At 38.2% G+C, this 12,157-nt stretch overlaps 1 protein-coding gene across 1 annotated transcript in view; it reads right to left on the reverse strand.

Moving 5' to 3' along the window:
• The window catches only part of gnai2a (guanine nucleotide binding protein (G protein), alpha inhibiting activity polypeptide 2a), a 64,250-nt gene that overhangs the window by 17,441 nt on the left and 34,652 nt on the right, over positions 1-12,157 (reverse strand). Inside the window, exon 2 of the mRNA XM_082155497.1 lies at positions 327-369. Within this exon, the coding sequence (XP_082011623.1) occupies positions 327-369 (43 nt within the window). The remainder of the gene's footprint in view (positions 1-326; positions 370-12,157) is intronic.

Consider the following 12,157-nt stretch of genomic DNA (forward strand, 5'->3'; position numbering starts at 1 on the left):
GAACTTCTTTTCTATTCAATTCAATTGACTAGCTAGCGGCCTTAGAACTGATTCATTGAAGCTGTGAAAATGAAATTAATGATTCTAAACTAGACTTGGAGCTCAGGGGTTTGTGTATGAGTATGTGCACTTTGAGTTAATTTATCAGGGGCAAAAAAAAAAAAAATCCCAATGTGCCATGTGAAAGAACGTGTGTGCGTATTTGAGTTATTTTCTTTTTCAACATTTTCTAATTGTAGCGTTGCAGCTGCTCCCTCTCATATCATCCACACCAGCATTAACAACTGTCTGAAAGAGAGTGGAGAGAAAATTGTCGATTCACTCACTTCATCTGTTTTACGATGGTGCTCTTCCCCGATTCTCCAGCACCTGTGACAGAAACACAAAACAAACAGGGTTAAAAAAAACACACTCATGCACCCATTTCATCATCAGACAGGAAAGCAAGCACACAGTCAATGTTTTTTCCTCCGTCTAGTCAGAGTCTTAGTGCTAATGCCCACCCTGCAGAGTGAGAGTGTGTGTGTGTGTGTGTGTGTGTGTGTGTGTGTGTGTGTGTGTGTGTCCTATACTTTCAGTAACTCCAGTCTTGCTGACTTAGCTGTCGATCTTCAGCATTCCATTCTCTGCCAGACCTGGTGTTTATCAAGTTTGGCCTTTAATGGAGATGTCTGAGTGCTTCACAAACAGGAAACGAGGTCTTATCAATGTAATTTCCACAGGCCTGTGGGGGCATGCTACTCATTTGGCATCTAACTCCCTCATTTGAACATTATATAAACACACAAAACATAACGGCCATACACAAGAATCAAAAAGCTCCCACAAGCACCTATTAACATCTCAAAAACAAACATGCACACGTCAGACCGACGCAACAGATGCAGACTGGCACATTTGCAGTCAGGGAAACATGTTTGTGTCACATGACATGCAGTTCCGAGATAGAGCGCTGCCCCCGGCCGTCAGTCTGAGACCCTCTTACACAACTCTAAACCCAGCTTAAGCTCTAAACTGAGCGGAAACCATGAAATGCTGCCCTCAAACTCCAATGAAAGAGTATCAGAAGATAATAAAGAGATGAGTGTCAGTTGTAGGGATGGGCATTTCAAGCAAAAATAATATTCGAAGATCGCTGGGAATTATTAGAAAAAAAATAAATCGCACCCCTCCCCCACATGCTCACCGGTAAAACGGTGCTCGCTCAAATCCCGCTCCAACATAAAATTTCTCTGTAGCCTACTGCAGGCCTACTATAGCCTACATGTTGTATCCATTAAAGAAAACATATCTAGTATCATATTCATGTTTAAATATTATAAATGTTCGTTTTATTTCATCTATGTTGATTATATGAAAAGTGAACAGCATGAGAGATAGGATCATAGGATGCACAATATATTTGGATGGAGTGGGTCAGACATGATTGACAACTTCATTTCATTTTGTTTTGTAGAAAGCCTTTCTTTAAAATTGAATTTCATTTGCATAAATTGTATCTTAATTTTAATCAATGTTTTATCAACCAATTGCCTGGATTTAATAAATAAAAAAGCAAATATAGCAGACACTATAATCAGGACATGGAGGCGCTGGCGCGATAACTTGCATAGCACGTGAACTGGAGCTCGTCTCATGAATGAACCGAAACTCAGCGTAGAAATATGCAGAAAGCTTGAAATCTCTAGGCCTACTTTTAAACAAAACAATTCAAAATGAAAAGAAAACGCTCATTATGGTTTAGTATTCTCTCCAGTTTATATTTAAGTAATTAAATTAATAAATATGTGATTAGACTAATGGCTTAAATGAACAACTACTAATCGACTAGAAAAAAAAAAGAAAAAAAGAAAAAAAAACTTTAGTCGTGGACAACCCTACTTATTTCACACATTTTCGAACCAGCATGTCATAAAGGGCATTCTGGGTTGAGCGAGCGGATATATACTTTACAAGCTCTGAGACCATGTGTTCTTCTTTTGTTGTCTGAGAGTTGATTGCCAGCTTTTAGGTGCATTATTGGCATCGCCAACCTCTGGTTACATGAACGTGTCACCACCAAAAACATGGGGACAACCTATTCGATATTCTATAATTAAAATCAACTAATCGAATATTTGAAAATTGTGACTCGTCACTAGTGTGTGGTTAGGATCTCAAAAGATACGGAGTTCAAAATCCTGGTGTTAGCACACCTGCCAACATGCCATGCTCTCACACCCACTTTTTCTATGTGAAGAGACAACTTCACACTTGAGCAGCTGGTGTCAACACCTAAAACATGCAAAATCAGATCTCTCACACCTTACGGAGACAGCAGCCGTTCAAACTTTAGTCATGCGTCAGTTTGCGACTTTCATTTGAGAGATTTTTGCTGCTACTGCACGTTTAGAATGTTAGCATTGAAGGGTCATGAAACCCAAAAAAAAAAAAAAAAAGGTTTTTTTTTTTTTTTATCAGATATGTACAGTTTTGCACAATTTGTTTCGGAGTGGTGACTGGCAGAAGAGTACGCATCAATTTCTGAGCTTTTCTACAAATTATATGAGATATACATGTACAACTACAGTACATGAGAATATACTCTTTCAGTCCAATCACAGTGCTGTATAACTCATGAGATCGCATTTCAGGAGAGGAATTCTAATTATTCCAAACAAACTGATGCACAACAGAGGTTAATTGTTAAAATTAAAACATGAAAGAAATTGTGATATTCCCTGTAGATATCCTACTGTATAATAGTAATATTTTACATAGGTCCCTACTATAACAATAACTATAAAGATTTAATAATTGTTCTAATTCTATAACATTAGGGAACATCACACCACAGCTGTAACGATAATGACAGAGGAATGATATCGACAAATAACAACAGACAACCAATCAGAATCCACGGCTTTACAGAGCTCAAGCATTTAAAGAGGCAGGCGACATGACTTTGTTTATTATACATGCCAACTGCAGTGATCCTGCATTGGTGTGGATGGATATAGTTATCGTTATAATTATCGAAATAGTTATGATTCTCGTTACCTTTTTTCAAAAAATATTTTTTTTTTTTTTTGATGAGTATTTAATCATGCGTATTTAAAAGGTTTTAATAAACAAATCAAACTCAAACGCAAGCTGTGAACTCCTATTGTGCTCAATCCCTTAGAGGACAGACAGGAGACGGGATGGCCCGCATGGGGAAAATTAATGCCTGTATGAATCACCCCATCTATTGTGTATTAGTATTCATACGACTAGTGTCGCGCACCTGCAGGATGTGGCCGTGTATGTTTTAGTTATTGTCTGTGAATAAAACATTGGCGACACTTCCATGGAATATGTTTTAAGCCATAACAAAAGACAAAGGTCGTTGCATGAGCAACACTCAAACGAACAGAAGTTGTGTGATGGATTACCTGCAAAACTCCCTTTTAAAGGATCTTAAATGAGCAATACACACTAAAGCATGCTACATCTCTCCGATTTGTCCAATTATGGTTATAGATCCTTTGTAGGGTCTCAGAACTGAAATTTGTGTGCCATCTCCCACAAAACTCATTTTAAACATTACCAGCGATTCCACTGGGACAGTAATAGTGTTTATCCTGTTTCTAAGAGTATTTATTATATGGCCTGGATTTTCATGCACACTATCATTTAAACCAAACCTGTTTTCACTTTATGAGCTAATGTCCAAAGCAATATGCACATCTTGGCCAGAATATTCACTTGCAGTAGTTTTTCCTTAAGAATAATAATAATAATAAAAAATCCAAAGTGGTAAAGAAGATTAATATCCACAATGTATCAGTGTCAACATAACTTAAAAATAATAATGATCAGAAAAAAAAACAGCGGGATGTGCATTTTTCAGGGATGCACGATAATAATTTCACATTATGGTGATTCCAATAAATGATAAAAAAATATGTATATTTTTAAATGAAATTAATCAAAAACTAAAATCAATTATTTTAAAGACTACAAGTGAATTTAGGCATCACAATTATCAAATTTTTTGTGCTTTTAAGTGAGAATCAGATGAAAACAAAGATGCAAAAAGAAAGGAAATGAGAGGCACAATTAAATCAATTAATAATAATAATAAAAAATATAAATAAAAATAATAATAATAATAATAAAAACTCTACCAAAAATATTGGCCATTTCATGTTGACTCAAGACCTCCAGATGTGTGCAAATGGCCTGGTATCAGGTGTTGTTTATGCTGTCCAAACACCTCAACGCATCACATGGTTGCGGTACCTCGGATCTGAGGGAAAGCGGGGGCGTGTGAATGACAGTGTGGGCTACGCTAATGAAAGGTGCACCAATACAGTACAGAAATGTGCCAGTGAGCTCAGGTGTCTACTCCTGATCTGGGGCCAGTGTGTCCGGCTGAGTTTTTATGGTCATTATGGTCTGAGGCACACAGGTTCACAGTGAAGAATAATTTGGTTTTGTTGCTGCAGCTGCGACCCAGGTCCTCCGTCTGCCCACTCTGCTCATCTTATTTTTTTAGGTTGGTCTTCGCCTAACCAGTTTTACGGTCTCTCAGCTGCAACTCTCAACTTATGAAATCATAAGAAAGTCATTTACTTATTTAAAATGCTAAGATCATGTGTGTGATCAAACAGACTTAAGTTCTTGCTCTCTCACTCTTACTTCATTCGTCCTTTGGGTTTTTGCATTGAATGCTCTAGAAGCTCACAGTTCTCCGCTCTTTGTGGCGCGGTTGCTAGGCATTAGCTCCTTTCTGCTCAAATTCTGGGAATCTCCAGGCCTTCACAAGCAGAGCGTGATCTCTCTGACTGTTCACTTAATAAATTCATCTCACTCTTCTCCGTTCTCTTCTGCTCTCTGGTACTAGACTAATAACAATTCTGGACTAATAATCTGAAGGGAGCCTTTATACAAAATACATTAAAAAAAATTCATATACATGGGTAGTTAACAAAAAAACCTGTCCATGAGCTTTTTTTTCCAATAAACAAGCATCAAGAAATAAGGTTTTAACAAATATGAATGTGTCAGAGCTGTGGTGCAATGGACTATTGCACATGCTCTGGAAAATAATATTATTAAAAAAAAAGATATAAAAGTGTAGCATGTCATTCCGCAGGAGGCCAACTTGCCCTCAACAATTAAATGCCAATTAGCCACATTTTACTTTTACCATATTGAAGTCACATGCAGTTCCCTTTGTAAAATAGTCTGAGGATCCATTAAACAAGACTTGAATGACTGAACTAAAAGCTTAAGAGCTGAAACACAAAACAAGCCATTTCCATTAGGTTTCTCTGTGCAGAGTGATGTAAATGAACAAAAAGTCTCACTGCTCTCACAAAAACAACACTGCTTGCACTCAAAATTATGAATTATGTACTATTTGACAAAATATAAGAACACCCTGACAAATGCACATACACGCTCACAAACCGAATACTTTGGATTAATGAAGCGATGGTTTAATAAGTGCTGAACATCATTGCAGTGTCTCTTGGGCCATCTGAAAATGTTACACGCCTGCTAAAACAACCCGCTGGATAATGAATCGGCAATGACAGAGCTGTTCTGAAACCAGTCAAACACTTCTGGTGTGGTTCACCCTGATCAATGCACCGGAGACTAGACCGCAGACTGATGATGCCCCGCAGATGGGCGAGTCTGATTGTTTTTATGCTCCCGTTTATATCTACTAAATGGATAAAACTGTCAGCTGTTTATTGGGCTGTCTGGAAAATTTATTTGCCTGCTTATTTGATAGCCTTAATTTTTCCCCAAGGTTGGTTTATTGCCCAGTGGTCATATCAATAGAGTTGTTCTTAACAAGACTGAGACAAAAGTTCAAATGTGTCGCACATTTGTTTGGTGCTTTCACAAGCTATTACACACATTCGTAATACCTGAAACTCCAACACACACCATTCTTTGGTGACGTAGTGGGAAGTTTGTGTGTTCAGTAAACAAGCTTTTATTGGTCTGTGGGTGAGACACCTTCAAAACGGCTGCACCTGCTGGTCAACGGTAACACACACTAGCTCTGTCAAAAACCTAGTGTGCTACTTAGAAGGCAGACCGCAAAGACAGCACACTAAAATAGAGACTAAATTGGAATCTTCTACACAAGCGGCTGATTTCAGTGGAGTTTGATGTGAATATGTTGCATAGAATATGATACTCGAAGTAGGATAAGAAGGTTAAAATATATAGGCTAGCACTCAAACATTGGAATTTTTAAAATTGTTACTGATACCTGTCAATATATAATAATGTTCAAGTTGATTGTTTTTAAACAAAAAGACAGCAAGACTTTTACATTGGTACAAAAAATTATATAAAAAAAAAATGCTGTTTTTTAAGAGACTGGCTACTGAGTACTGAGAAGAGTAATGGCTACTGAACAAAGTCTTACTAAAAATGACTCGCTGTTTCATCGCTAAAACAACCTCTGGATAATGAATCGGCAATGACAGAGCGGTTCTGAAAACGGTCAAAGACTTCGTGTCCACAAACGTGCCCAGTGTGAAAGCCCCCAAAGAAGTATCTCTAAACCTAAAAGGAAATCCAGAAGGAAAAATAACCAAGGAGCTCTGGAAACCACATTAGCGTGCACCTAAATCACATCTAAACAGCTTCCACAACATCTCACACGTGTGTATTAGTGGAAGTATGATGTAATGTTGGGAAACGTAGACTAGAAACAAAAGACTCTTTCCACGCTTAGCTCCTAAGATGCCAAAGAGAGTCACGTAGCCATTGTCCCAGAGTCCCCTGTTTCTTACAGTTTCCACCCAGGGAGGGAAATCCATGCCAGTCCAGTCTGCTTGGGGCCATCCTGCTCCCTATAGCCCTTATGGAGCTACAAATGGCCCGTATGTGTGTGCGTGTGTCTGTGTTTGTGTGTGTGTGTGTGTATGTATATCGGAGGGGGTGGAAAGAGAAGGACAAAGAGGCCAGTGTCAATGTGGCTCTGGTTGTGTGGACAGCAATGCCACTGTTTACCATCATTTAGGTCACAACAATTACAGCTGAACCAGCCACACAAACACACACACACACACACACACCCCTGTTAGAGCCTCAACACCCCAGGCCTCCATCAGCACCGCAAAACTCTCATTCAAACAGAAAGGAAGCAGCAAACATGGACAGAATATAATAGTGCTTGCATGGGCCCACTGCACTATTAGGCTAATCGTGATTGTCATCAAACAGAGGCGTTAACAGCCTCTAGTCCACAGCTGCATCAATCAGTTTGGGTCCTTTAAAAAGTACAGCTCTGAAAGTTCAACAAAGTGCTGTGTCAGATTTTACAAGCTCAGCAGCAGCAGTAATGAACTCCTAATCGGGCTGTTTTCATGAGACTGAGATAATCGCCATTGAGTTGTTCTATAATTTAGGGTGGTTGGTTCTTTATTCCTAGCCTGCGGTCGGTCTTGGCTGTCTTGGGCTGCACAAACCAGTCTGGTCTGGTCTGGTCTGATATGACAGGCTGTTCAGATGGTGTGATGTTTTAATATTCCAATTGTTTTTTTCTACAGGCTTTTATGCTGACTGACTTTCTCCAGTCTCGTTTTCTCTTTGTGAGGTGAACAGTATTACCTTACATGACCCAAGCAATGTCAAAACCACAGGAATGAAGAAGTTTAGCCTGTGGCATCTCGCCAAAGCTGCCATGACCACAAATATTAATAATACCTGCAATGGTTAGAGGGTGAATCTCATGAAGAAATGACCAGGTCATACTTGACTCCAAAATCAACAGAATAATTGAATTAATAATGAACAAAATCATTAAATTCACCAAATTATTCATTCAAATTATATTTTTACATTCTTAGGACAATTAAAACTAAATTCTTAATACTGTAATAATGAAAATCATTTTTAAATGAAAAGCTGCTAAAATTTAATTCAGTAAAACAAATACATGATGTATAAACGTTAAAATTTCTATAACCTTTTCATATTACAGTACAGAGAATGAGTTTTTTTTTTTTTTTTTTTTTTTTACGAGAAAAATGCAATAAAAACGGTCAAATATATACATCAATAAATATATCTCAATGGTCCTAAAAATAAGCTTAATTTTATTCATACAAAATGTATTTTTTAATAATGCCTCTTTTGTTCTTGACCGGTTTCTTGAGATTCACCCTTGTGGGGAAGAGCCGAAATAAAAAAATTTCCCCAGTGCAGAGATATACCAAAAGATGACGTGTTTTGATCCTTTATGGTGAGACGGTTAAACAGTTAAGGTTAGATGTGGGTGGGGAGGAAGCAGGTCCTAGTTTAGGGAATAACGGAACAAAGGGTCTGAGCAGAAAGCATTTCCTCCAAATCCCATAAGGACACAGAGAGAGAGAGAAAGAGAGATATTGCCAAGAGTTCCTCCTGCCTCAAGCAGTTCCACGTCTGTGGTCGAACAGAGCCAGGATGCAGGAGGTCCAAACACTGAACAAATTTCCCAAGGAAGAAATAATAATTATTGATTAGAGGTATGACGAGATTAAAATGTGACGAGATTTCTAGTCGAGGTGAAAAGCTGTCTCGCGATATTGAGTGTGAGGGTGAAATTGGGATAGAATATGGTACCGCTACGTTTACATTACGTCTACAATGTCGTTTTGCTTTGCTTTTATAGAAATAAAAAGTTCACTGATCATGTGACGAGAGTAAGTGATGAAATAACTGACAAGACCATGGCAGAGGCCTAAGCATCTGTAAAGTCTTGTAGAATGAGCACTCAGCATATTGAAATCTCGTTTGAATGCGAACGCGTTTTACTTTCGATTTCAAACACGATTTCAATAAACCACATTTTGAAAGCGGCTGTCTGATGCATGCGAATATCTGCCAATATTAAAGCTATCTTAGGCTGGGCTGTGTAGTTGTAACCATCTCTTAAGCGCTGTATCATGCTTTAAGAAATATTTAGTCTCTAATTGCACTTTGAATATTGAGAGAGTACTTTGATTATGGCTTTGAGAAATCTGTGTTATTCATTTTTATTCATATACTGTTTTTATTTCTATGATCAGTTTGTGGAAAGGAGTTCATTTAGGAGATCAAAAGTTGTAGAAGCTCATAAATCATGTACATGTACAGGAGAGAAGCCAGACAGTTGAGTTTGTGGCAAAACCTTTTACAGTGCTTGAGTATTGTTGTCTTTTACTGCATATGATAATTCATACTCAGAAAGTAGAACTGAAATGACATTTTATTATTAATAATAATTCAGAGATTCATCCAGAATGTAAAATCAATGTCCAGAAGTTTGACATTTAAAGAAATGGCTGCAACATGAAAACACTAGCATAATGAGGCTGTCTTTGTTAAAGAAACACTAAGATAGATTCTGGTCTCATGTTCCTCCTTCCATGAAAGTCTACGCAAGCCTTCAATGAAAGAATTTTTATGTGCGTGTCCACAAGGTGAAAATTGTAGGTACTTAGAAAAGTAATAGCATACCTCTCCTCAAACAAACCACATGATTTGAGGTATCATGCCCATAGCAAAAAAATGGTGCAAAACAAGTTATTTGGCCAAAGCTGAATAGGAGTTAATGGTTTGCTCAACACAAATTTGTTAAAAATACAGTACTAAAGCTGAAGTCAATAAATCAGCGAGAAATCAATAAGACCCCAGGCAGTGTCTAGCATGAGCAGTGTGAGGTAGGAGTTCAAACTGAGGCCTCACACAGACTTCAAGAGACAACTAAGGAAAGAAAAGCCCGAACTACCATGTGTGCGAGTTACACAACAGCAATGACCTTAGATCGGTTTCATTTAGAAGCATGACGGTCATTCTCATGACCTGTGACCATGTGTACACTTCACCACATGCACTTTCAGAAACCCACATCACATGTGCCCTTGACAATCAAATCAAAATAATGAGGGATAAACACTAAAAAGAACTGGAAAAAATCAGATTATTCTCCAGCTGGAACATCTGCATTTTCTTCCAGCCCATGAGATGTTTAATTAAAGAACCGCAGTGTTTCTAATGACTCTAACAGGTCCACTGAGAGGCGTGTTGATGTAAATAAAGTGCTTGGTTAGAGGTTATGCACGGAGTAATATCTATTAAACACCTGCCTTTGGGCCCTTGTGGATAAGACACACAGTGTGTATGTGTGTTTGTCTGGGCAAAGCATGACACTGGTCTCATTAATCTAGGCAGGCAGCAGAAGGACGGAGCATTGTGTGTGTGTGTGTGTGTGTGTGTGTGAGTCTCAAAGCAAGCAAGCAGTAGCCCAGAGGCCTTGAAGTCTCCTGGCAGACGGCAGATCTCCCCTGAGCTCTCCAGTCGAACTCATCTAAGAAACCCTCTTATCACATTCAAAAACACATCAGACGCATCTAAAAGCTTTATATCCATCAGCGAGGAGCAAAACTTACTGACAATGAAACTCTATCACAAACAAACACACGCTGTTCTTCTCCCACTTTTGTTACCTAAAGGCTCAGCCACATGCCCACAAATCGTTCAGACTAGGGATGGCCATTTTTCAAAAATACTGCATTTGAATATTCGGGCTCATAAAAATCGAATATTAAATGACGTTTAAGTTTTTTAAAAGTTTGTGTCACCATTTCTGAACAAGCTTATGATTAGGCAATATACACAGCAAGCTTACAATATATCTTAAGGTTTTCTTTTAGTTGAAAACATTAAACAATATGAATAAACAAAAAAAATATAAAGAACAAAAGCATCAGTCGGGGTTCAGCTGCGCTTACTTGTCGTGTATGCAGTGATGGACAGCTGTCTTTCCTCATTCGACTGCTGTTTGGATTTCATGTGATTTCTCATTGTGGTGGTGATATTATGATAATTCAGATTCATTAATTAATTTGATCAAAAGTAGTTCCATTTTGTAAGATCATTTAGTAAGATCATTTTCATCTAAGTAGCCTAATTCCAAACTTCGGACGAAATTATGTGATCACATAAAAACAACTTGTTAAACACGCCGCACAGCGCCACCAAGTGCATTAAATTATAACTGCGCGTTAGATATTGGGATTAATCATGGATTCACTGCATTTACGCCCAGCAAAGCAACGTAGTAAAATTCAAATAATATTTAATTTTTTGAATAATAATAATTACAGATCAAATATTCATGCACACCCCTAGTTCAGACTGTTCATTGCATCAAAAAGAAAGTGCTTCCTCAAAACTATGGTATTGGGTATGAAAAGAAATACGGGTAAAAACATTCAGAAACTACAAATACAAAGCATTAAATTAAAAACGACCATAGTTGCAACGAAATTTCAAAATCATACTGAGATTATATAAAAAATTGGATGGATGGCCCGTAAATGGCCTATAAAAAGAAAGAAAAAAACTGTGGTTGTCAAACTGTCACTTTATATGTTGGTTGATCAGTTGTTCCTGTTAAAAGGCTGGTTACGCGACACTACCCTCAGTGTCAGCTCTCATCCGCTTAGCAACCATATAAGCAGCAGTGCTGTTTGTGCTGATCGATACGCAAATGACAGTAAAAGGTTGGAGACTGCATCCCGTGCACTGGCAGAGGGGTCAGAGAGACTTGACGTAGTGTCAGATCAGTGTAGAATTTTTTTTTTTTTAGGTCCCTCTGCTGAGTATGCAGATCTCAGTTTCAAAAGTAGTTCTTATAGTCATGTGACTTTTAAAAACCAGCCCATCCTATTTTCACAGACTCTCATCCCAGAGTTTTACAGTCCCGGGATGAATTAGCTAGAATTAATGTGTATGCGTGAGGAGAGTCTGAGTGTTCGGCACAATCTTGCTGCAGATCTGACTGAGCGGAACCGGGCGATGGGCCAGTTTGAGAGTGTGCGTGCATTTATTCAAGAGCGAGACAGAGAGAGAACAGTATGTGCACGGCTGATGTTTTAAGCATCTAAAAATCATTTAGCCATGTGAACTCTTATCCGAGGTGACGGTTTCTTCCATCTGAGATCGGGCTGACGCACAGATTAAGAAGAGTGCTTTGATTAACTCTACAAACAGAAAATCCTCTTTAAGTCCACAGTTGCAACAAACAGCAGACAAAAAAAAATTAGAGCATGTGACTGTCCGGAGACAATATAGTTATAAACAATGCAATACACACACACACACACATATGCAATAGAATACACCAACTATAGACATCAAC

Source organism: Leuciscus leuciscus, assembly GCF_965113295.1.
Source record: "Leuciscus leuciscus genome assembly, chromosome: 23".
Classification (NCBI taxonomy): Eukaryota; Metazoa; Chordata; class Actinopteri; order Cypriniformes; family Leuciscidae; genus Leuciscus; species Leuciscus leuciscus.